Raw genomic sequence first — 25223 nt, 5'->3', positions numbered from 1 at the left:
ATCCCAGGGTTCCTTCAGGATGGTGCTCATGGCTTGTCAAACCCACAGAGGCATGCGGGCCTGATGCCACCTGTGTCAACCGGCCGGACGGGCAGGGCTACACCTGCCGCTGCCACCTGGGCAAGACTGGGGAGAGGTGCACCGAGGGTGAGCAACACAGGGACACAGCTGGCACATCCTGGGACATGGGGATGAGGATGGGGTACCACCTGGCTACCACCTTGGAGACAGTGGCAAGAGATAAGGAGCAGCCTGGAAGGATGAGCAGCATGGGGATGGAGGCTGGGGTCCCATCCTGGGGATGTTAGTTGGGTGTCACCATGGGGTTGAACATTAGGCCGCACTGTGGGGTTGGAGGTTGGGGATAGAGGCTGAGCATGGATTATTGGGTCCCATCCTATGGATGGATGGATGGATGGTTGTCCCACCCTGGGCATGAAGGCTGTGGATGGATGTTGCTCTGAGGATGGAGCTGGAGGTCCCACCCTGAGGATGGGGGGATCCCAGACTGGGCACTGACTGGGCTATGCAGGTGAGGTGGTGAATGTGCCATCATTCGATGAGGAGGGAGCCTTCGTCTCATACCCGCCTCTCGCCAACGTGCACCATGAGCTGCGGCTGGAGGTTGAGTTCCTGCCACTGGCACCCGACGGGCTCCTGCTCTTCAGTGCTGGCAAAGCTGCCCCTGTCGAGGACTTTGTGGCCTTGGCCATGATCGGTGGCCACCTCGAGTTCCGCTATGAGCTGGGCTCAGGTGGGTGGCACAGGGCACTGTGGAGAGGTGGCACGGGGGACCATGGGAATAAGGGGGTGACATGGCGTTACCAGAGTTCACTGGCATGAAAGGGGTCCGAGCCACAGTGGGGTCCCCTGGCACCATTGGGATCCCCAAATATCACTGGGGCCCTTGGGAGTCACTCTGGTCCCCAAGCATCACCCAGGGCACATCTCAGGTCCATCCCTGGTCATCCCCCATCACCCCCCCCATAACACCACCCCCCATCCCCACAGGCCCAGCAGTGCTGCGGAGCACAGAGCCGGTGGCCCTGGGCCAGTGGCACTGGGTGACAGCTGAACGGGTTCACAAGGATGGGACACTGGTGGTGGATGATGCTGCCCCGGTGAAACGCTCCTCACCCGGCAAGAGCCAGGGGCTCAACCTGCGCAGCCCTCTGTACCTGGGGGGCACCGAGCCCCCCCTGCGCCCCCCTACCAATGCCTCCTTCCACGGCTGCATCGGAGAGGTGAGACCCCTCTTGTGTCCCCTAAGAGGGCAGGTGACCCCTCTAAGGTGGGAAGAGGATTACTTCATACTGGGGGAATGATCCCCTTGGTGGGGAGGGAGGTGACCCCCTCTGATGTCCCCTTGCTGGGGGATGGCCCCTCTTGGTGTCCCCTTGGGAAGATGACCCCATTGGTAGTGTCCCCTTCCCGTTGTTGGGGAGGTGACTTCCCTTCACATCCCCTTGTTGGAGTTGCCTCACTGGTTGATGAGGCCTCTCCTTGGTGTCCCTTGGTTGGAAGTGACCCCGTGGCTGAGGGATGGTGCCATTGGTATCCCCTTGTTGACATCCCCTCATTGAAGAAGTGACTCTCACTGGCATCCCCTTGGTGGAGGGGGAACCCGTTGGCGTCCGGGCCGGGAAGGAACCCCGCCGGCAAGACGGTGACGTTGGGCAATGTCCCCGCAGGTGTCCATCAGCGGGAAGCGGGTGGAGCTGCGGGAGCGGTTCCTGCGCAGTCGGGGAGTGCGGCCGTGCGGCCACCGCGCCCCGTGTCGGCCGGGGACTCGCGGTGAGAGCGGGGACGGGGGGTGCGTTTGCACGCGTGTGTGCCCTGCGTGTGTCTGTGCTCTATGGGCACACACACAGTGCACACCTGTTCACTGCACACACCTGTGCCATGTGCTCATAGTGCACACTGCACTCACCTATGCCCTGTGAGCACACATGCAGTGCACACCTGTTCACTGCGCTCACCTGTGCCCAGCATGCCCGCGGGGACCGTCACCCCCAGTGACCATGTCCTTCTGTCCCCAGGCCCACGCTGCGAGGAGGAGGAGGAGGCCGAAGGCTGTCACCCCTCCCGGCCCTGCCTGCACGGTGGCTCCTGTGTCCGTGGCTCCTGCCGCTGCCCCACTGGATACAGTGGGGCCCGCTGCCAGCACCGTGAGGAGACAGCACAGGGACATGGGGGGAGATCTTGGAGACACCTGGGAACACAAGGAGCATGCAGGGACACTGCCAGTGCAATGAGGGGGGAACACATGGAGGGACAAGGGGGGACACCTGGGGGCACTTGAAGACACAGAGGGACATCTCAGGTCTCTGGAGAACATGATGGGAATAAAGGAAACACACGAGGACACCCAGGGACATAAGGGGCATGCACACTTGGGGATACTTGGAAATACCTGGGGACACTTGGAGACAGTTTGAGACAGTTTGGGACATGTGGGGACATGGGGAAACTTGAGAACATGGGGTGACACTTGGGGACATGGGAGGAGGTCACTTAGAGACACTTGGGAACATGGAGGGGACACACATGGGGACACCTGACAACATTTGGAGACACCTGGGACATGGGGAGGCATCCGGGGATACCTGGAGACCCTTGTGATTGACTGGGGACACCGAGGGACACGTGCTTGGGGAACACTTGGGAATCATTGAAGCCACCTGGAAACGCTGTTGAGGTTATACACTTGGGAAATACTTGGGGATACCTGGAACAACTGGAGACAGCCGGGGACATGATGGGGGGCACCTGGGGACACCAGGGGGATACATGCCCCCCGTTTACCCCCTCTTATCTCGCAGGCTCGGCACTGGCAGAGCTGGAGCAGGACTGGCAGGAGGGCAGTGGGGGTGGCGGTAGGTCCCTGCCCCCATTTCCCCTTTTTCCTCCCAAACTGCAGGTGGGGGCCCCCTCTTCACATCCTCCCCTGATCCCCCATTTTCCCCCAGACGCCCCTGGGCAGTTCAGCGCCGCATTCCAGGACGGATCCTACTTGGCCCTTCCCGGACACCTCTTCCCTCGTGGGTGAGTGGCACAGGACACCCCGAGTGGGTGCTGCACCCCCGCCATGGCACCCTCTTGTTTTGGGATGCTGCACTTCCCCCACGGCCTCACCTCTTGTTTGGGTGCTGCCCTCATCACCTATGCCCTCCCCTCACAGCCCCCCCGAGGCTCCTGAGACCATCGAGCTGGAGCTGCGGACGCGCAGCGCCCAGGGGCTGCTGCTGTGGCACGGCGCGGTGAGAGAGGGGGACAGGGTGACAGGGAGGGCACCGGGCTGTAACACCCCTCAGGGCGGGGGTCTGGGTGCCCCCCCTGCTCACCCCTCGCTGTGCCCGCAGGAGCCCGGTGAGGGTGGCAAAGCCAAAGATTTCCTTGGCCTCGGGTTGAAGGATGGGTACCTGGTGTTCAGGTGAGGGGACGACCAGGGTCCCCTGGCATGACGTGTGGCACCCAGGGGTCCCTTGAGCCTCACTAGGTGCATCCTGAGGTGCCCTGCACACTGATATCGTGCTCCCCCACAGCTACCAGCTGGGCAGTGGCGAGGCCACCATCACCTCTGAAGACCCCATCAATGATGGCGAGTGGCACCGGGTGACGGTGACAAGGTGGGTGGGGGTCTGGGCGTGGGGTGGGTGGGGTGGGGTTGGGGTGCAGGTGCTGACAGTGCCCCACAGGGAGGGTCGGCGTGGCCAGCTGCAGGTGGATGGAGAGGAGCCAGTGAGTGGGGAATCACCCGGATCAAACATCATGGCCAACACAGAGGGCAGCGTCTACGTGGGTACGGTGGGACATGGGGACATGGGAGGGATGGGTCGGGACACAGATGGACACAGGGTGGATGTGGGATGGACATGGAATGGACATGAGGTGGATGTGGGTGAGGCATGGGATGGTACAGGGGATGGACATGGGGTGGGATGGGGCATGGACACAGATTGGGACACGGGATGGACATGAGATGACACTTGGGATAAGACAGCAGGTGGAACATGAGATGGGACACGGGATGGACATAGTATGGGACAGGGTGGAAGAGAGGATGGGACGCACGGGGAGATGTGGGATGGACGCAGGATGGGACACATGGTGTGACATGGGGTGGGGACGCCTGATGGGACACAGACAGACATCGGCAGGTGTCGCAGGCCAGGACACGGGTGAGCCCAGCGCGTGCCCCTCACCCAGTGCCTCCTATGTACCCCCACAGGCGGTGCTCCCGATCCCCGAGCCCTGACCGCCGGCAAGTTCAGCTCCGGCCTCTTGGGATGCGTGCGGGGACTGGCTCTGGAGTCCGCCGGGATTCCCCGACACCCCATCGACCTCCGGCACGGCTCTGTGGGGGGCTCCCCTGTGCCCCCCTGCCCCTCGTAACCCGCCCCCCCCCAAAACGCAGTTTGGGGGGAATTTGGCCAATTCTATTCTTTTCCAAAAAAAAACCACCAGGAGGAAATGGTGCTTCGCTGCCCCGGGGTGACTCCGGTGGGGGGGGGGGGGCCGGGACCCCCAAAAATGTTTACACCCCCCTTTCACCGGTCCCCCGGAACTGTGCTGGGGCGGCCGGGCCGCCTGGGTGCCCCCCGGGGTGGCGGCGGGGTGGGGGCGCGAGGGACAATCGGGATGCTGGCAGGGACCCCCCCCTGCAGGGACAGCTATTAAAGGAGAGACAACCCGTGCGGCTGCCGTGTTTGGGGGCTGCGCCGGGGCAATATGGGATGGGGAGCATGAGGGTTGGGGGGATGTGGGGATATCGGGGAGCTTTGGTATTGGGGTGCAAGGGGGTATGGTATGAGCGAGATGGTTTGGGGGTGCTATGGGAGGGGGCATAGTGGGAGGAGTTAGTGGCACGGTGTGGGGGTGCAGGGGTGTACGGGGCCCGGGAGGTTATGGTACAGGGAGGTGTGGTATGGAAGGGTTATGGTATTGGGGGGCGGGGGCTTTGGTCTGGGGGAATATAGTGATATGGTATAGGGTGTGGGAGTTCAGGGGGTCCGCGCTGTTATGGCGTGAGGGGCTGTAGTATAGGGGCGGGAGGGTCTGGCGGGGGTACAGGGCTGGGTGGGCTCTGGGGGGCACGGTGTGGACGGCGGGGGGGACCCAGCACACCCCCGCGCCGCAGGCCCTGCCCACAGCGCACCCCCGTGCCCGCATGGCATCCAAGCCCCGCCCCAATTGCCACAGGCCGCACCCTCCTGGGGGCTCATACAGGCCACCTCCCTGGTAGTCGTAAGCCACGCCCCTTATGGGCTCAGGCTCCCTCGGTGGGCACGAGCGTGTATCTGGCACGCCCAAGCCACGCCCCCGTGGCGGAAGCCCCGACCGCAGCCGCGCGCGTCTCTTCCCGTTAACGTCAGCGCCTCGCGCCGTCACCGCGTCGCGTTCGTGGCGTCACCGGCCCTGAGGGCGGCGGGAGGGGCCGGGCGGGATCGTGACCGGGCCGGGACCGGGGCAAGGACCGGGCCGGGGCAGGGCAGCCCCGGGGCGCTGGCGGGAGCGATGGCGCCGCGGCTGCAGCTGGAGAAAGCGGCGTGGCGCTGGACCGAGACGGTGCCACCCGAGGCGGTGGCGCAGGAGCACATCGAGGCGGCCTATCGCGTCCGGCTGGAGCCTTGCCAGCGCGGCGCCTGCCGGTACCGCCGGGCCGGGCACCGTACACCCCGACAGCGCGCTTGGGATCTGGGGGGGGCCCCCTGTGTTCCCTCCCGCAATGAGGCGCGGGGCGTTCCCCGCCCCTGCCGAGATCCCGTGGGGTCGGTGGAAGTTCCCCCGTGTTCCTTTCTGGGGGACTCCCATTCCCCGGGGCTGGGGCGGCCCTCAGCAGTCGCTTTGTGTGGCTCCCTAGATACAGGGGACTCCCTTGGGCTGGTGGGGAACCTCTGTCCTCTGCTCAGACATAGAGGACCGCCCCGCCCCGGGTTGTGGGGAACCCCTCTCATTCTCTGGCTCCTCAGATGTAGGGGCACTCCCCTGGGGTAGTGGCGGACCCTCCTCCCAACCTGGCTTACCAGATACAGAGCACCACCCTGATATTGTGGGGGACCCGTTTTTGCTGGGCTCTTGGGATATAGGGGAGCCCCCATGGGGTTGTGGGGGCCCCCTCTCCTTGCTTGTGCCTCCCCATTTGTAGGATAACCTCAGGGTTGTAGGGAACCCCTCTTCTTGCCTGGTTTCTCAGATGTAAGGAACTGATCCCACCGCAGGGTTGTAGGGACCACTCTCTGCCTGGCTCCTCGTTTATAGGGGGTCCCTGTGGTTTGTAGGGAGCCCATCTCCTTGGCTGGATGTACGACACTCACCCTGGAGTTGGGGCAAGCCCTGTCCCTGCCCCGCTTCCCAGATAAAGGAAGTCCTTTGGTCCCATACTTGTCCCTGGGGTCCACTTTTTTACCTAAAAACCCCTCTAGTTCTCCACCTCCTTCCTCACCTATGGCCACTGTTTTCTGGGGGGGCAGTGTTCCATGTCTCATCCCATTCAACATTATGTGCTTCCCCATACCCCCGTCGTCACTCCTCCCAGCCCCCAAGGGACATGGAGGTGACAGCTGGGGTCTGGCTCCCTAGGAGGAACTGCCGGGGAAACCCCAACTGCCTGGTGGGCATCGGGGAGCACGTGTGGCTGGGCGAGATCGATGAGAACAGCTTCCATAACATCGACGACCCCAACTGCGAGCGCCGCAAGAAGGTACCCCTAAACCGCACCCCGGGGCCCAGGGGGACACTGGGGACCAGGGGAGGTGACCTTTCCTGGCCCTTTCTCTGCTCCCCCAGAATGCGTTCGTGGGCCTGACGAACCTTGGCGCCACATGCTACGTCAACACCTTCCTGCAGATGTGGTTCCTGAACCTGGAGCTGCGACAGGCACTCTACCTGTGCCCCAGCGCCTGCGGGGATGGCGTTCCCAAGGACACAGGTGCATGGCAGAAAGGGATTTGTTCCTTTCCTCCTAAAACCGCACACTGAGATAAGGTTTATCAGTAGAATTCATGGGTGAAGCTACAGCCGTACGTGCTGTCACTGCACTGGTAGTTTGGAGCCATTATCTGGATTTTGGGAATGAACCAACCTTAATCCAAGTGATGTCTTAGATCAGTGATCTGAGCTGATTGAAAATGATGATCTGGTTTGGTCTTGCTTATCAAAGTAGCCTAGTAGTGGTGATGGGGGTGGAACACGTGGATCAGGGCTGTTCTGTGCTGTCACAGAGCTGCACTTATCCCATGGTAGGGCTGAAATTTGGGCCCCAGAGACGATTAAGGCACCCAGTTTTTTCCGCTCTTGGATGCTTTCCCTGGGGAAACTCTGCATCAGCACAGCCACCTCAGCTCTACCGGTTTCATGGTGGTTGGAAATGATGTTTCACCTTCTGGGGTAAACAAGAAGCTGGTTTTTGGGGTAATTGGTGCATGCTATGTAAACCACTCACAGCTCATGCTGGGCACTGGAGGATAGAATCGTGGAATCCCTAAGATTGGAAAATTCCTCCAAGATTATCCGTCCAGCCATTCTCCCAAGACTGCCAAGCCCACCATTAACCCATGTACCCAGGTGCCACATCCAGATGTTTTTTGAGCACTTGCAGGGATGGTGACTCCACCACTGCCTTGAGCAGCCTATTCTAGTGCTTGACTATCCTTTCCATGGAGAAATTTTTCCTAATATCCTACATAGATGTCTCCTGGTGCAACTCAAGGTCATTTCCTCTCATTCTGTCCCTTGTTCTCTGGCAGCAGAGCCTTGCTTCACCCTTCTGTCTGAAAGTTGCAGAATGTAAATATTTTAAATTGGACATGATGATCCTAAAGGTTTTTTCCAGCTTAAATTATTCTCTGTTTGGCTTGTGCTGGGATTTGTCATCATCACCTACGTGATCCACTTCAGTTTTCTTGACAACTCAAGCTACCTTCCAACCCCATCCCTTTTAGTGGTTGTGAAACACTTGGAGTGATCCCTTCTTGCCTGAATTCGTGCTGTGCCTTGTGTTTTTCCCAGACTATGAGCCCCAGACCATCTGTGAGCACCTGCAGTACCTGTTTGCTCTGCTGCAGAACAGCAAGCGGCGCTACATCGACCCTTCGGGCTTTGTCAAGGCGTTGGGGCTGGACACGGCGCAGCAACAGGTGTGTAGGACGGGGTTCCTGGCACTTCCAGAAGTTGAGAATCACCCTTGGGCGGTCACTGGGCAGCTCTCAGCTGGGTCTGGCTTCTGGGTGCAAACATGAAGGGCGAGGTGGGGCTCTGGGCCCTTCTCAGAGTGCAGGGGGAAACAGGAGGGGACCAGGATGTCAGGAGTGCAGAGGCATCAGGAAGAGCCCAGGGAATGTTGGGATGGGGCCAGGGAGATGAGGAGTCCAAGGAGTGATGTGATGAGGACAGGGAGATCGGGAGGAGAACAAGGAGCATTGGGATGGAGAGGGAGATCAGGAGGATCCCGAGGAGGAATGGGATGAGGACAGGAAGATAAGAGGAAGGCTAAGGAGCAAGAGGATGAGGCCAAGGAGATCAGGAGGAGTCTGGAGAGTGAGGGAATGAGAACATGCAGTGATGGGATGGGGCCAGGAGATGAGGAAGAGCCCAGGGATTGATGGAATGAGAACAGGGAGACAAGGAGGAGCCCTGGGAGTGATGAGATAGGGACATGGAACAATGGGATGATGATGCAGAGATTAGGAGGAGCCCAGGGGCAGTGGGATAGAGACAGGAGGAGCCCAGGGGATGATGGGATCAGGACATGAAACAATGGGACGAGTACAGGGATATAAAGAGGAGCCTAGGGAACAGTGGAATGAGTCTAGGAAGTGAGTGCAGGATATGAGGAGGAGCCAAGGGAGTGGTGGGATGAAGACCAGGAACGATGGGATGAGGCCACATGGGAGCCAGAGCTGCAGTAAGGGTCCTGCAGGTGTTCCATGGGCTGCTCCTCCCGGGGGGGAGTGGGTGGTGAGGATGAGGTGGGTTACCAGGAGCCAGCCAGGATCTGAGGGGAGCATGTGGGAGGTGAGTGCTGCAGGGCCCTATGGGGCTGCAGCTGGAGAGAGCTTGGGAGAGGGGCACGGCTTAGAAATCCACTTGGAAAGATAATGGGAGGTTCTGGAGGAAGAGCCAGAGAACTGGCAAATGTTTCCTTGGGAGCGTCAGGAGGGGAAGGAAGCTGACCAGGGACACCAAAGGACAGCTGAGAGAGGCCAAAGCCTTGTTTTTAGAAGCAGAGAACCAGGGTGGGAGAGAAAGGCCCCGAGCTGGATGTGGGGAAGTTCTGGAGCATTGCCAGGATCACCCATAGGGCAGCTTCTCATTTTTGGGGTGTTTTTATTTCTCTTTTCACCTCTGATCTGAGCAGAGACAGCTGCAAGAATGAGGATCAAGGGGCTCAAAAGCTCCACAGGAGGGTTTTTATCCCTTCCAGAATCCTGGGAGGAGCAGGGCAGAAGTCAAAGCCCCCAGCAGGGCTGGCGGGGAGCCAGGGCAGCTCCTGCTGCGCTCGCACACCGAGGGCCTCACACTCCTCTGAGCCAAATTCCTCTGTTTTCCTTAGTTCTCCTGCCTGGTCTTTATTTTCCATGCCGTGCATGGAGCCTCGGCGCAGCCTGTGTGGAGAGCTCGGGGTAATTAGCAATCAATTAGTGACAGGGTTGGGACTGTGCTGTGGTGGATTGTTAATGAACTTAGTTTTCTCTTTCAGGATGCCCAGGAGTTTTCCAAGCTGTTCATGTCCCTGCTGGAAGATACTTTGTCCAAACAGAAAAACCCAGATGTCCGGAACATTGTGCAAAAGCAGTTCTGTGGAGAGTATGCCTATGTCACAGTGTAAGTAATAATTTTGGGAAGACCCTTTCTGTAAATATTTAAATTTTTAGAAGGAGGAAAGATTTTGGCAGGGAAAGATTCCTCTTTACAACTAGAACAGGCAGTTAAGCTGCAGCAGAAACACTTTCTGAGAAATATTTACCTTTTCTTTCCTATTCCTATGTGTATGGTGTTGCTGTGACAGTTCTCCACCTGCTTTTACTCCTTTAATGAGAATTTACCAACTAAACCTGCAAGTGAGTTAATTGAGTGGCAGGTCATGCAGCCAGAAAAGAGCATCCTGGGTGTTGTATTTTCATTCCTGTCTTCTCAGAGCTGTGAATTTCACCTTTAAAAATAACATAAAATGGTGCATGCGAGTTGTGACAGGTTCTGGTAGGTGCTGTTAAGCTGTTTAAAACTTCTCTTGGAATTTTTATGGTGTGGAGATGTGAATCTCCTTAGCCTCAACTTCACTTTTTCTCCTGGTTTTATTCAAAGAATATTTTCCTAAAGACTTGGGAGCCCCAGCGCGTGAGCCCTGGTCTGTCTTCAGATACATTTTTGTCTTCTTTCCTATCCCAGCTGCAACCAGTGTGGCAGAGAATCTAAACTGGTGTCTAAGTTTTACGAGCTGGAGTTAAACATCCAAGGACACAAGCAGTTGACAGACTGTATAACAGAATTCCTCAAGGTATGAGCTCGTTGGGGTTGGAGTCCTGCTATTTTTAGCAAGGAATTTCAATTCCTTCCTCCAATTCACAGCCTTCAAAGTCGGTGTCGGAGCAAAGCCAGTGGCTTGGTTCAGGGAGATGCATCCAAGTGAAAATACTTTTTTCTGCAGACCCTAAAAATGAGAATTGAGGCATGGAGCAACGAATGGCTCTGTGATACCACATGCTCCTGTTACGGCTTTAAAAAGCACTTTAAAGTTGCATTTTTACTTAAAATACTTTGCCAGGAAAGTTAGGGAAAAGTGTCTGCCTGCTTTGTCACAGTAGCACTGGGAGAACGGCTGCTGGCCATGTTTTCTGTGTCAGTGCTCATCTGCATAGCAACAGGAGACATTCCCTGCTGAAAAATGTGCTCTCAGAACTACCAGGGAGCGCCGGGAATAGCTGCAGGAACAGCTGCAAGTGCTCTCAATTCAGCTTGAAAATTTGCGTGGATTTGAAGTTCAGCTCTGGCACACTGAGGTGTGGATTCCACTCAAACTATTTAGGACAGAACTAACCTGAACCACTTCCCTGAGCTCATTTCTTGCTGGTGCACTCAGCAAACCAGTTGCTCTGCCTGGAAAGTCTGTTATTAAGAAAAACCCCTGGTTTGGGTGCACAGATTAAATTCCTGAATTGGTGAACTTGGCATTTGACTGCTCCTCCTTCACACAAAACAGCCCTGTGGCGTTTCTTAGGGGTTTGAAATTTTCCTCTGGCCTAATCCTGCCCTTGGAGCTGCTTAGGCAGTGAGTGACTCCTGCAGGGTTTTGGGTAGCTGAGCAGACGGTTGTTGTTTCCAGGCTAAAATGTGGCATTAAATTAACTGGGTCCATGTGAACTTGTAAAAGGAGCAATTTAATTATTTTCTTTGATATAAACCAACTCAGTCAAACGAGGAGCAAGAGTAAGAGACCTGAGAACTTGGAATGGGACTTGATTCAGTCTTAAAATTTGCCTTAAAGTGAGAGCAGCCTGCTATGGCCATGCCATAAAGTACAGTCGTTAGTGTGTCTTTAACCCAGAAAAATTTGGGAAGCAGCTGAGGTGATACTTAAATAGTTAAAATAACTTCAGTGCTTCTCATTCTCCAGCTGTTAAGTAGCTCAGTTGACTTTTCAGTGCTGACATGTTCTCAAGATCTTTTCATCTGCCTCTCCACACTCAGGAGGAAAAATTAGAGGGGGACAATCGTTATTTTTGTGAAACTTGTCAGAGCAAGCAAAACGCCACGAGGAAGATCCGGCTGCTCAGCCTGCCCTGCACGCTCAACCTGCAGCTCATGCGCTTTGTGTTCGACAGGTGAGTGGGAACACCCTGGAAGCTATTGGGGAAGTCACCCACACTGCTCTTCCTGCTTTAATTTGAGGGGTGACAGGGTGTCTGAGCCCCTTGGGGGATGCTCAGGGGGTTCAGGGGAGGTATTTTGGGGTGTGAGCTGTTGTTACTGTGCCATGAGCCAAAGCTTTGCCTCCGCACAGACAAACTGGCCACAAGAAGAAGCTGAACACCTACATTGGCTTCTCAGAGCTGCTGGACATGGAGCCTTTCATGGAGCAAAAAAGTGAGTTTAGGGCACTTTTTTGTTATCTTTGCCCATTGCGTCTTGGCAGATCTACTCTGTAATTCTGTTTAGGAGGAAATTCCTGCCTGTGAGGGTGGTGAGGCCTTGGCACAGGGTGCCCAGAGAAGCTGTAGCTGCCCCATTCTTGGAAGTGTCCAAGGCCAGGTTGGACAAGTTTGGAGCAACCTGGGATAGTGGAAAATGTCCCTGCCCGTGGCAGAGAGGTGGAGCAAGATGGGCTTTAAAATCCCTTCTAACCCAAACCATTCTAGGGTTCTGTCATTCCTCTGAATCCTCTTTTTGATTGAAAATTCTGTCAAGAGTTGTTTGAAGCCCAGAAGCCCGTATTTCAAACAATATCCTTGTTATTAAGCCACAACCCTCTTAGCAATGTCCAGAAGAGCTATGAGTTCAAAGCCTGTGTGTGCAGGCTTTGCTACCTAGTGGAAACACAAAGTTTTGGGACAGGAAGGATGAGTCTGTTGTCTGCAGAGCTTTGTGTAAGTCCTGCTTGCCTTGCAGATGGTGTGTACGTGTACGAGCTGAGCGCTGTGCTCATACACCGTGGAGTAAGTGCCTACTCCGGGCACTACATTGCCCACGTGAAGGACCCGCAGACGGGTGAGTGGTACAAGTTCAACGACGAGGACATCGAGAAGATGGAGGGGAAGAAACTGCAGCTGGGGATTGAGGAAGATCTAGGTAAAACCTTTCAGTTGTGAGTGCCCTTTTAAAGTAACTCTTTCTGCCAAAACCACGAGCGTCCCCAGATGCAGCCTCCTGCCCCTCCCCAGACCACTCCTAAACGGGCTGTCAGGGCTGGGAGGGATGTGGTAAAAGCAATCCTAATGATTGCAGCCAGATTTGCTTCGTTTCAGTCCCCTGTGAGTGCTTACACCTCATGATCAGCTGCTCTAGTATTTCTCTGTCTGCTATATGGCAGATAAGATGCTGATAATGCAGGCAGCGGGTTGCTATCAGGGAGCAACAGGCGGGTGCCACTTCCTTGGAACAGATAAGGAAAATGCTTTCAGTTTCCTTAACACATTATGGTTCTATTTCCACTGAGTGTTTCACCTAGGGGCAGTAAAAAAGATTTTGATCCAAATAACAACTTGGAAGCTAAAACTGCCTTTTTACTTTGAGCTTTTTCATTGGTGCTTTTCTATTTTATTGGCTCGTTGTGTTTTGCCCAGATCACCATGTTCCTACACTGGATTTCTTGGAGATTTCTTGGAGATTTCTTGGAAAGCTTGGGCTGAGGCTGGACCTATGGATTTCTCACTTTGCAGTCAATATATAAGAGCAGCTGATTTGGAATTGAAGTGCTTTTGTAGTGGCTCAGTGTTCTGTAGTGCAGGTGCTCACAGCAGGGAAAACCAGGGAAATTATTAAGAAATTCACTTGCAGTGCAAGCAATCCATTCCCAGGAATTATTACCCACCAGGATGCTTTGCTGTGGTTGGAATTTATGGAATGTTGTTTTTCTTTAAGGCATCTTTAGAGAAAAAAGGACCTTCAGATTTAAGTGCTGCCTTGGTTTGGTGTAATGGGACATCAGCCTTCTCCCATTTCCTTGTTCTCACCTTCATGATGCTTCTTGAGCTGGGGAAGGGTCTGAAGCACAAGGAAAAGAGTCTGGAGAATTCTGAGGAGCAATTGAAGGAGGTGGGGGGGCTCAGCCTGCAGAAGACGAGGCTCAGGGGGGACCTTCTGGCTCTGCCCAGCACCCTGACAGGAGGGGGCAGCTGGGGGAGGGGGAGGTGTGGCTCTGCTCCCAGGGAACAGGGACAGGAGGAAAGGGAACGGCCTCAGGCTGTGCCAAGGGAGATTTAGGTTGGATATTGGGAAAAATCCTTCATGGAAGGTGTAGTCAGGCATTGGAAGAGGCTGTGCAGGGCAGTGGTAGAGTCACCATCCCTGGAGATGTTCAAAAAGTGTGTGAATGTGGCACCTGGGAACATGGGTTAGTGGTGGACCTGGCAGTGCTGGGTTCATGGTTGGACTTGATCATCTTGGAGGGCTTTTCCAACCTTAGTGATTCCGTGATCCTGCCTGTGCCAACAGCTCTGTCCCATTCCCCTTGGATCCACTTGCTGCCAGTCCAGGCTGGAGCTGGCCGGACATCTAGTGGTGCACAGGGAAACTGAGCCCTGAAAGGCATCAAGAGCAGTTCAGCCTTTGTTTTTACGTTCCCCACTCACCCAGGGCAACAAAATGAGATGCAAATAAACTTCTGTGACCTCAATTTTATAAAGTTTTATGCTTAACTGCAAGTAAATGTTCTTATTTCTCATTATTTCAATTCAAGGCTGTTTGGAGAGTAGAAGTAATGTGTGTTTATGAGCCTCTTTAAGATGAGATCTCAATATTTGTATCAAGTTTTGATGTAATTTGCCTGTTCCAGGCAAAACGGAGACCTTTCTTTGTTACAAATACGTGTAACAGCAGAAGAAGGTCAGTAACATAAACTGAAGGTCTTGTGGAGGTCTGTCGGTCTTGGCCATGCAGATGGGAACAATTTGGAAAATTCTTGGATAAAATGAAAATAAATAGAGTCTGGGAAGTTCCCTGAATGGTGTGAGGGGAAAGGTGCGTGAATGTTTTCAGAATTTGGGAAAGAGAAACTTAATAATTCAATGGTCCATTTAGAGTTTGACTTACGGAACATTGTTCCTTTAATTTTATTTTTTTTATTTAAAACTATTTGATTTTTGAAGCTGCAGCTGTAGAGAAGTGTTTTCCTTGCCTGAGAATCCATCTGGAAATGGCAGCTCTTGCAACACAACTTTACATCCCCCAGCAGCTGCTCAAAAACAGCCCTTTCCATGTCTCTTGGCTTTCTAAAAGCTTTGTTGTGGTTTTTTTTCATATGCACAATCACCTGTAAATATGATTTTCTTCCCTGAGGATTTGACTCTTTTCTTTGGAGTCAGGATAGCAGAACAAGAGGCAAAAGGGAGAAAGGATGTTTTTCCAAGAGTGGCTTTTGGCTCGGAGAAGTTCCACTGGGGAGAGAAGAAAGCCTCTTGAGAAGGGAGGTTCAGAACAGGCTCCTAAATTTAGTCCCTTTGATTTACCCAGAAAGGCTGGAGAGATTTGGGGCTTTCTTTGGGATACAATTTTGAGTCATGCCAAGCCCAGTGCTTGGCACAGAGGCCTGGCACAGGGAAGCTGGCTGGGTGGCAAACTCATCCCGTTGATGGAGGATCAGGGAAGGAGCTCATGTGTTGCCTTTTGTCCCCACAGCGGAGCCCTCGAAATCCCAGACCCGTAAGCCCAAGTGTGGGAAGGGCACGCACTGCTCCCGCAACGCCTACATGCTGGTGTACAGGCTGCAGGCCCGCGAGAAATCCCTCACAGTCGAAGTGCCAGGTGAGTCCCTGGGGACCCGGCTCGTCCTGCAGCGCTCCAGCTGCGCCAGGAGGCGAATTTTACTGAACCCCAGTTAAGGCTAGGAAGTTGCTGGAGCCCCTTTGCTTTGATTCCAGGCTGGGAGAGCTGGAGAAGGCCCCAGGGAGATCTCAGACCCCCTTCCAGTACCTAAAGGGGCTCCAAGAGAGCTGGAGAGGGAATTAGGACAAGAGATGGAGTGACAGGACAAGGGGAAATGGCTTCCCACTGCCAGAGGCAAGGTTAGATGGGATATTGGGAAAGAATTCCTGTCTGTGAGGCTGGTAAGGCCCTGGCACAGGGTGCCCATAGAAGCTATAGCTGACCCTGAAAGTGTCCAAGTGTCCAAGGCCAGGTTGGATGGGGCTTGAAGCAACGGGGATAATGAAAAGTGTCCCTGGATGAAACAAAATGATCTTCAAGGTCCCTCCAAACCCACTCCGGGATCCCATGATTTTTGACTGTTTGCCATGAGCCCCAAAAGGGCTGTGTGGCACCTTGGTGTCTTGACCAGTGAAACCCCTGGGTTTTCCCAGCACTTAATTCACATTAAACTGCTAATCCCTGTCATGTGCCCACTCAGACATTACATTCTTACCCAACTGGTCAAACTGGGAAGGGGTCAGGAGGACATCACTCCACTGGGATTCACCACTGCAATCCTGCTTGGATTCCAGAGGTGCAGGAGAACAGCATGGTTAAATGTCATCAGCAATGCACAAGGAGGTGAATAATCCTGACAGATGTCAGGTTCCCTCTGCGACTGCTTCAGCTTTGCCACATCAGGAATAAATGGCATGAAAATAAAGAGGCTCCAAGCCCCGAGTGGGAATTTGGGCCGAGTGCCTTCGTGTTGTGCTTTAGAATTATGGGGGTGCCAGAACTCCCTGTGGGCTTTGCCTGTGGATTTAATGTTTCCTGCTTGGCTGCTCCTTGATTAGAAATACTAATTAGGCCCCTGGTGCTGAGATGTATTCCCCCTTCACTCATTTTTCTGTGGAGTGGGGACAGCAGAGGTGGCAGGTCCCTTTGGATCTCTGCAGAGGGGGTAAATCATACACCTTATTCCCCCTTAATAACACCCCAAACCTCTCCCAAGCCCCCCCTGTTTAAAACACACCCTCCAAGACATAAAACTTCAGGAATTAGCGCTAATTCCTGACTGGATCTGTATTTTCAGCCTGTTTCCGCAGCTTTCTTGCTCTCCCTTTCCTCCTACCCCTCTGCCCAAAACAATAACTCAACAAAAACCTCCCCACCCAGCACCAGATTCCTGCACAGCCCTGTGGTTGCCTTTGTTTCCCGTGGAATCCTGCCAGGGAACAGGGAGTGAAGGGCAGCAGTCGAGCTCTGTGGTTGTGGGGAGGTTTCATGGAACTGTAAATTTGAGGCATTTTGCTTTGATGCTATTAAAAAGCGGCTTTTCCGGGACAGTGGAGAGATGTAACTTGGCTCTGATCTCAAGGAGGTCAGGCTGGTTATTTTTTAATACTGGATATTCTCCCTAGGTGGTTATTTTGGCCAAAGAATTAACCTTTTTGCAGATATTTTAGCTCTTCAGAATAATCCTAAATAGGAAAAGGCCTCCGATAAGCAGAGCTTCCCCCTGCTCCCTCCCATCAGCCTTGTGAGGGAAGTGGTTTATCTTCTTTTTTCCGTGCTGAGGTTTGGTTTGTTTGGGGTTTTTCCATCAGTGGCAGCAAAAATCCCTATTTCCTTCACCTTTCTGTTGATCTGCCCTGGCTAATCTCCCATCTCCTGAGGGCTCTTTGCCCTTGGGTTTGCAACATGATGGATCGCAGGTCATGACAGGCTTCGGGTGTATCTAGAGAGTGAAAAACTTTTGTTTCCCCCCTGGGAATGATGAGGCAGGACAGAGGAGCTGCACTTAACATTGCAACCAACCCCAAGTAAATTATTTTCTTGGGTGCAAAACTTTGCATTTAATCATCTGCAACCGTCAGTATCAGAGGGCAATGTCCATGTGCTTGGCTTGGGGAGAGACCTTGCCCAGAAGGCTGCGGGAGGGAAGTTTTAGGTTTGTTATCCCCAGATAACCCATGGTAATTAACATAGCTGGCGTTTTCTCTTCAATTCCTGTTTTGTTTTTTTTTTTTTTTCTTTCACAGCTTTTCTGCAGGAGCTGGTAGAGCGGGATAACTGCAAGTTTGAGGAGTGGTGCAACGAAATGGCCGAGATGCGCAAACAGAGCGTGGCCAGAGGCAAGATCAAACACGAGGAGGTGAAGGAGCTCTACCAAAGGTTACCCGCCGAAGCTGGTCTGTAAGACATTGTGTGGTATTGCTGTAGTAGAGCTGTTAAGCTTAGGAATGATTTGTGACTAACTCCCAACTCCCGTGGCCTTGCTGGAAGGCATTCCTGCAGCCCTCTGGAAGCGGAGAGCTTCATGCATGCTTACATTTGTTTTCCCTTGCTTCTTTTCCTGCCTTAACCTATTTTTCTCCTTTCTTTGCTCATTCTCATGGCCTCTGGCATCGCTAATTCCCTCCTGCTCCTTCCCCATCCGTCAGCCTCATGCTTTGTGACTCTTTTCTTCTGCCTGGTGAGCAGCTGAGCTCGTTAGGAGCATCGAGGTGGAATAACTGCCTGCTCCAAAATTGCCAGCTCGCGGCAGGTTTGGGGGCTGGTGAGCCCGATTCATCAGCAGGTAACGGGCTAAGAGAATGCCTGACCTCCAGCAGAAAATGACTGGATCCATCCCTGCCAGTGCTTCACTGCTCCATGTCTCAGTTTTGTAGGGAGACTGGGGTTAAGCTTTTTTCTCCTTCTCCTTATGTCCTGTTGCCTCAGCACACAGAGTTTTATTTCCCACCTTGTTTTTCTCGCCCATCTCCCACAAAACTTGCTCTAGCCATCCAGCCCAGGGAATTTGTCTTCACTATGTACCTTTCCTAAAAACTGCAGGATAATTATAACTGAAGACTTAAAAGTGGGTTTAACTGTGTGACATGTAAGAGAAATTCACTGTTCAGTTTTTATTATTGGATGCTCACAGTCCACCATGAGATTGGAGTAGCCCAACAGCAAATTCCTGTTCCTGTAAATGTCTGCCTCTCCAATTTGGGAATGCAGGTGCTTAACTCTGGAGCAGGAAGGTGTCACAGCTCCTCACGAGCCTGAGCAGCACTCAGATATCACTATGAGATCAGAGTTGTGCTGGAGGGATGAACCTGCCCTGAGTCACTCGTGAAAAGGAACAGCAGCACAGTTCCAGTGTGATTTGCCTCAGCAGGAACAGAAGAGTTTGCTCTTGGCAGTTCTGAGGTGACAGAGGAATAAATATCAAAAAAATATGTTTTTTACAAGTGCAGGTGAAACTCTTCTGCCCCAGTTTAGAGATGACAGGACCTAAAATTTTGCCCTGAGGCACCCTCTGCCTGCTGCTGGCACATCATGGGCACAGCATTTCCAGCACAGCTGGAGGCAGCGTCATTCCAGCACTGCTCCAGGTCCTATCACTCTGGAGCTTGGGGCTCTCTCTGCAGCTGTGCAGACATGTTTTCTGCCAGCTTTGCGGAGCCTGCCCCAGAAAACCCTCCTTTCTGGGGGAGGCAGTTTCATCCCAAACTAGCAAACCGGTTCTGACAGCGATGCGATTCTCTGGAGGTCACGGCTGCGGAGGGCATTGCGTAAGATGAAAACACCATGGATTGAGGCTGTGGAGGAAAAGAGGCTTCACAGAGCTCCAGTGCAAGCTGGAGACACGGTGTTCTCCTGTCTTCTGTATTTTCCTCTTGCTTCTCTGTTGCTCCCTGCTAGGAAACATGAAGGGTTTGTGCTCAGTTATAAATATCACCAACAGGTGCATTTCCCCATAGTTTCAGAGTTGCCCAGTGGCAGCACAGAATGGGTTTGAATTCTTCCGAATTTCCCAGTCATTCCACGGAAGTGTTGTGTAGTGATACTGTGCCTCACTATTGAGATAAGAGGGGTTTCACCCCTATCTGCTCATACAAGCACTGACCTGCTCCTGAACCTCGGCTTTGTACTTCTCTTTCAGCAAACAAGGGCAAGCCTGCTGCTCTGCTTCAGCAAAAAACCTAAGCAAGTTTTCAATTTGCTCTGTGTAAATTTTAACGTTTTCTCACCTAAAATTGTAAGAGACGCTGAAAGTTTGGGTGCTGAAAGGACAGGGGGAGCACTGACTTTGTTTCTGCTGTTGTTGCCTTTAATTTTCAAATTACCCCACTGAACTCTCTGTTGTAGAAAAAGCCTGTAATATATGATCATGATTTAAATATTATATCAATCGCTTGATGAATGATAGGAAAACCTTCCCCTTTCCTCGACTGCTCTCCAGTAATCCCCAGAAGGTTTGACAGCATTCCCATTCCTTCTTGGAGCTGTTGCATATTGATTGCTGAATCCAAAATGATCTGCACATCTTAATCTCATGTAGCTCTTGTCTTCCAAATCAGTGACACTGAGATCAGAATGGGGTAGGAGAAAGAGGGTCAGACCTTTGAAAACTTGTACCTCAGAGATTTAATCAACAGTGATTGCCTGTTAATTTTTAAGAGTAATTATAAAATGCCACCTGGTGTTGGAGCTGACGTATATGGTCTTGTTTCTCTTTGTGGTTTCTCCCCTCCAGGTTCCCCCTATGACTTCATCTCTCTGGAATGGCTGCAGAAGTGGCTGGATGAGTCCACTCCTCCCAAACCTATTGATAACACAGCCTGCCTGTGCTCCCACGGCAAACTCCATCCTGATAAAATATCCCTGATGAAGAGAATATCAGAATACGTGGCTGACTTCTTCTACCGGCGATACGGAGGAGGGCCCCGGCTCAACGGTAATATCCTCTTCAAGTCACCTCCTGGGATGTGGTTTGGAGCCTTATTCTGGTCCTGTTTTGAGCCATCCTTTATCATCATAACTTTATTTCAGTGCATGGCTTTAGTGCTGCCTTATTTCCAGGGGATTTTTTAAATATCACTTAATTCTGTTACCATTTCCCAAACCTATTTAGGGTGATCACAGGGTCTGCTTTGGCCCTGGGCTCTGCTCAGGGAAGGGCTGTGCCTGGAGGAATTGCTGTGGAGGAATGAGGCACTTGGCTTGGCACTTGGAAAATTCGATGGCGATTCTAGAAAATAAAACTTGCACATGCAACACTCCAAACTCTTGACAATTATTTTCTATGCCTGCAGCACCCACAGCTCCTGTGTGGGCTGGGTCTAATGGAGTATTCAGGCCAAAAATAGCCCTTTCTGTCTGTCACCTCATCCAAGGAAGCACTTACCTGTTAGTCTGCTCCTGTTGAAGCATCTACCACACATTCTGCTTTTCAGGGTCATCCCAGCCCCTCGAGGCTTTGGACATCCCCTCATCAAGCAAGCTCCAGGTTTCATTCCTTTTAGGAAGTTGCTCAGTAACTCCCACTGAGACCAAATTAGCTCAGTTCCTACTGGGAGCTTGTAGGGAAGAAACTGCTTGTGACGCAGGCAGCCTTTGTGGGGAAAAACAGGGCAAGGTTTATTAGTCAAGTGGAAGATTGCCTGCAGTGTTGTGGGTTGAGTATGGCTGGCAGGGAGGGAGGGATGGGTAAAAGGATGGATGGACACACTGCTTCCCTTCTCCTCTTGCTCCAGGATGAAAATCTAAATAGATACCCAGCTGGGATTCCCACTCCCTTTGTCCAGAGCAGCCTTGCAGGAGGGTGTTTTTTCTGGGTGGAACTGGCAAAGTGCCACAATTACAGGTGTTTGTTTTCCTGGCATTTCCTGCCTCCTGTGGCTGGGTGCTGGGCTGCCCTGGTTCCCTGTGACTGCAGGCTGTGGATACCAGGAGCTGTGAGAGCAGACCTGTGAAGCAGTGGAACAGATCACACCTCATTTGGAGTATTTTATGCTTCTTTAAGCTTCAAAAGTGGCCTGATGTGGCTGTAACCCCAAGGATTTCCTCATTTACACGTGAAATCACCCATCTTGAGGCAGGATAGTCTGACAAAAACCTGTGCAATAAATTATGCAGTAACTAGTGTAAAAAATTGTGTTTCTTTTCCCCTCCACCCCAGTCAAAGCACTTTGCAAGGACTGTGTGGTGGAAAGGTGTCGAATCCTGCGACTGAAGAACCAGCTGAACGAGGACTACAAAACCGTGACCAACCTGCTGAAGATCACAGTCAAGGGGTATGAAAGTCCCAAATGCTGTCAAAATGCTTTTTAGTAGTGCTTGAACGGCTTTTTCGTAAAGATTTCCCTGTTTGGGCTCTGCAGAAGGGAGCTGTGATTTTGAGGTACCAGTGCTGTTGTCTCCCTGCAGGAACGACGGGTTCTGGGTTGGAAAGGCATCCTTGAGGAGCTGGCGTCAGCTGGCTCTGGAGCAGTTAAATGAGCAAGATGAAGATGCAGAGCACAGTAATGGAAAAATGAATGGAAATGCACAAAACAAAGGTATTTACTCCTGAGTTCCTCCTGATTTCTGCTGCTATAGAGACCCACCAGTTCTGCCTGATCCCTCCTAACAAAAGACACGTCAGGGGTTTCTGTAGCTGTTTTATTCCCCTTGTATGAGTAGGGAAGAAAGGATAATAAATCGAATGAAAAGGGCCTTAATTTAAGGAGCTTTTTCTTTGCTAAGCTTGAAAACTGCCGGGTGATCTTCATGCAGGAGAGGGAGATGGGGTGATAAATGGTTTTACAAAGCTGTGAGAAATTACCACCCCAGACACATGATCTTTCCATCCACTTTTCTCTGAATGAGAGAGCACAGGGAAGGAAGAAACGTGAAAATTACCTTGGGAAAGGGATGATGATGATGATGTTTATTGTGAAGGTTGAGGGATAAAACAGCACAGCTGATGCAGCAGCACTGGGAAAACACAGCCTAGGAATAAAAATCATGAATTGCACTCCATTCTGTTCCCATATAATGAGAATAGATGGAGGTTTTATTTGCTTTCTGCTCTTTAAATGTTTGAAAAGCATATTTTGTTGAGCTTCTTTGAACTGGGTAAGAAGCTTGTTGGAATGAAAGTGGGAATGATACCTCGGGGCATTGATCTTGTGCTGGAAGGCACCTCAGCCCCTCTGGTAAGGAGGAACACTCACGGAGAAAAGGGTAGTTCTGAGTTACCGCTCATCGAGGGTGACTTTGATTCACACCAGGTTGCAACTCCCAGTAGTGCATTTGAATTACTCACAAGCCAAGTTGCTCGTTAGGCAGCTCGTTAGAGGCTGTTGCTGACACGTCATTGTCTTGATCATGCTCCGTTCAGTGGCCAATGCTTGACTTTAACTAATTTAGAGATTGGTGTAGGGCTTGTCATCCCCTGGCAGACTCCCCCTCGCTTTGTCAGGCAGCATCTGGTTTAGATCAGGAATTTTGCCAGGAATTCTGCTCCTTTTGCTCTTACCTAGCTTTGTTTAGGTTAAACTCGGAGATGTCTGGGAGCAGGGAACCCCTGCGGTGTTCCACCCCTAACAAATGCATCCTTTGTAATCTCACAAAGGCCTTGCTTGTGCTCCATACACTTCAAAGCCCTCCTACGTGGCCTGGGGGCTGTAATCCCGCCTGCCCAGAGGCCAAGACATCAGAGAATAACAAATTTCTTTCCAAATTTGCCCCTGGGTGAGGGGGTTTGCTGTAATTTGAAAGGCAACGGCGCTCCTTTCCCTCTAAGATTCTTTTCCTTGGGAGAGGAACTCTGTGCAATCCTCCTGTATTATTATTTTTTTAAATTAGATGAATCAAATGAAGAGAAGAGGGAGGAAGAAGAGGAGTTAAATTTTAATGAAGACATCGTTTGCCCACATGGTGAGTCTCTCCGGGGGATGGAGTTGAATATCTCCCTTGTTGCCCACTGCTGCACACATTAACCTTGTAGCCTTTACTCCAACTGTGGCCAGCTTGAGGAGTCACTGCTGAAGTGTGCTGAATTCTCATTTTCCTGATGTTTCTTGCACTCGAAAGTTTTCCTTGCAGGCAGACTCTGTAAGGACTCGGCCAAGTAGAGCTGTCAGATGCTGAGCTTCCCTTCCTTGCATGGGCAGCACTAAAGCTCTGCAGCCATTTGGAAGCTCTAAAAGCAGTAAGAGGAAGAGGTGGTGTAAATCAGTCCAGTTGGGAGCTGACAGTATCTGTTTAATATCCTGGTTTACATTGAAACAGGAGCACTCACCCAACACCTGGGCCAGGACCACTCCTGGATATCGATTTCATCAACCTGCTGTGCTTTGGCGGCTGTTTACGTAAGGTTTTGACCTTGTATCTGTTGTTTTGCAAGTGATGCCTCATTAGCTGCATCCTTGGCTACCCTGTTGTTTTAATCCCACTTTATAAAGCTTGTATTCCCAGCCATAAAACACAGTTTTATTTAAGCTCCTGTTTGTAGGCATCAGTTTGTGGGGAGGCTCCATCTTATCTCAAACAGAAGGAAAAATGGCATAATTAGCCACACACCTCCTGTCATCAGGGCTAGTCAAGAACCTGGAGTAAGGCTTGAGAAATCTCATTTTCAAGCAGAGTGTTTAAGCATTTTGTCTGTAGCTGTTACTCAGTGCTTTAAACTCTGCATTTCCCATTGCCTCGAGGCTGCTGCTGTTCAAGAAAAGCATGGAGCATGGGGATGGAACATTTATGGAGCCAGACACGATAAAAAATAGGCCAATAGGCCTCTGGAAAATGTATGGTGTTAAATTGCTGGTTGATCTGTGACTTGGGGTCATAGCAGAATAAATAATACTAAATAAGGGGGCTGCTGGCAGGGCAGGCTTCTTGGTGTCTAGAGTTAACCTCTGATTACTCATGGAAAACAAGCTTTCCATCTTGAAAAACTCCCTCTGGAGACGATCAGCAAATCTGTAGTCTTGTTCCTACAGCCTTAATTTTGTGGTGGAGGAAGTTCCTGCTTCCATGGTAGGCTCTGGAAAAGGCAGTGCTGGATCTGAGAGGGCTGGCTGGCCTCCAGGAATGCCACCCGGGCGTTCCCTTCACAGCTCCCTTTGCATCCCTGCTGTAATTCCTCGCTCTCCAGTAGCTGCCTGATCCCAGTGAATTTTTTCCAGATACCAAGTTAAGCCTTCTTTGATGTCCATGCCCAAAACATGTCTCTGGATGGTGGGAGTGGGAAGCAGGGTCAGCAGTGGTTGGGTTCATCTTCCAGATGGCAAAACACTTGTGCCCTGCACACTCAGAGCTGATTTTTCCACCTCTTTCACTCACCATATTAATTCCGTTTTTATTAAGCAATGCACTTATTTGTACAAGCTCCTTTTTTTCCCCATCCTCACTGGCCCTGGGCAGCATCCTGGGCCAGCCTCTGGAGCCACTTGGCCTTTTTGGATGAAGCTCAAGTGTCCAAGTGCTACATCGAGGCCTGACCTTTGTTTATTAGAGGAAAAGCAGGAGGGGAGCATTGCTATTTTTTCCTCTTCAGGGCTGGCCAAATTCCAGGCTCAGTCTGTGGGCCTGAGGACCTGCTTGTCATGTTAAAGAGATGCAAGTGGGTGGGGAGGAAGGAGTTTCTCTCCCTCTCCTCTCTCTACAGCTCTCCAGGCTATAGAAAAGCAGATAATAAGGGATCGTGCCCTTTGGACACCACAGTTGCTGTTTTCCTTCCCTCTTGCTGGTGCCGTCCCCACTGAGGCAGATATTCCCAAATCTGGTTCACATCCCGATGTCGCAACAGCTGCTCCTCGTGTTTCTCCCTGCACAGGGACTTCCCAGCTGCTGTCTCAGAGGGAGATGTGGTTGTGTTTTCCCCTTGGCCATCAGCAACC

The 25223-nt window shown here is 52.1% G+C and overlaps 2 protein-coding genes across 6 annotated transcripts in view; both read left to right on the top strand.

Annotated features, from left to right (window-relative positions):
* The window catches only part of HSPG2 (heparan sulfate proteoglycan 2), a 39733-nt gene extending 35037 nt beyond the window's left edge, over nucleotides 1-4696 (top strand). The window contains exons 82-93 of the mRNA XM_014888373.2: nucleotides 49-147; nucleotides 533-754; nucleotides 1012-1244; nucleotides 1692-1794; nucleotides 2040-2168; nucleotides 2823-2876; nucleotides 2970-3045; nucleotides 3182-3260; nucleotides 3363-3433; nucleotides 3546-3629; nucleotides 3699-3802; nucleotides 4232-4696. Of these exons, the coding sequence (XP_014743859.1) occupies nucleotides 49-147; nucleotides 533-754; nucleotides 1012-1244; nucleotides 1692-1794; nucleotides 2040-2168; nucleotides 2823-2876; nucleotides 2970-3045; nucleotides 3182-3260; nucleotides 3363-3433; nucleotides 3546-3629; nucleotides 3699-3802; nucleotides 4232-4395 (1418 nt within the window). The 3' untranslated portion in view covers nucleotides 4396-4696. The remainder of the gene's footprint in view (nucleotides 1-48; nucleotides 148-532; nucleotides 755-1011; nucleotides 1245-1691; nucleotides 1795-2039; nucleotides 2169-2822; nucleotides 2877-2969; nucleotides 3046-3181; nucleotides 3261-3362; nucleotides 3434-3545; nucleotides 3630-3698; nucleotides 3803-4231) is intronic.
* A 732-nt stretch (nucleotides 4697-5428) lies between these two features.
* Nucleotides 5429-25223, top strand: part of USP48 (ubiquitin specific peptidase 48) — a 30333-nt gene continuing 10538 nt past the window's right edge. For 2 of the 5 annotated variants that reach the window (XR_015808445.1, XR_015808447.1), the window contains exons 1-15: nucleotides 5429-5771; nucleotides 6583-6703; nucleotides 6790-6931; nucleotides 8011-8138; nucleotides 9701-9825; nucleotides 10390-10498; nucleotides 11689-11822; nucleotides 12002-12084; nucleotides 12607-12786; nucleotides 15334-15459; nucleotides 17607-17756; nucleotides 20093-20293; nucleotides 21518-21632; nucleotides 21766-21896; nucleotides 23188-23259. Coding sequence is in view for 3 of the 5 variants with exons in the window: in XM_088178881.1 (XP_088035007.1) it covers nucleotides 5518-5771; nucleotides 6583-6703; nucleotides 6790-6931; nucleotides 8011-8138; nucleotides 9701-9825; nucleotides 10390-10498; nucleotides 11689-11822; nucleotides 12002-12084; nucleotides 12607-12786; nucleotides 15334-15459; nucleotides 17607-17756; nucleotides 20093-20293; nucleotides 21518-21632; nucleotides 21766-21896; nucleotides 23188-23259 (2071 nt within the window). In the remaining 2 variants the exon portion in view is untranslated. The remainder of the gene's footprint in view (nucleotides 5772-6582; nucleotides 6704-6789; nucleotides 6932-8010; nucleotides 8139-9700; nucleotides 9826-10389; nucleotides 10499-11688; nucleotides 11823-12001; nucleotides 12085-12606; nucleotides 12787-15333; nucleotides 15460-17606; nucleotides 17757-20092; nucleotides 20294-21517; nucleotides 21633-21765; nucleotides 21897-23187; nucleotides 23260-25223) is intronic. The other 3 variants (XM_088178881.1, XM_088178880.1, XM_014888393.2) reach the window with 3 other exon arrangements.

Source organism: Sturnus vulgaris, chromosome 25 (genome assembly GCF_052056855.1).
Source record: "Sturnus vulgaris isolate bStuVul1 chromosome 25, bStuVul1.hap1, whole genome shotgun sequence".
NCBI lineage: Eukaryota > Metazoa > Chordata > Aves > Passeriformes > Sturnidae > Sturnus > Sturnus vulgaris.
This window is presented reverse-complemented; position numbering and strand designations above follow the sequence as displayed.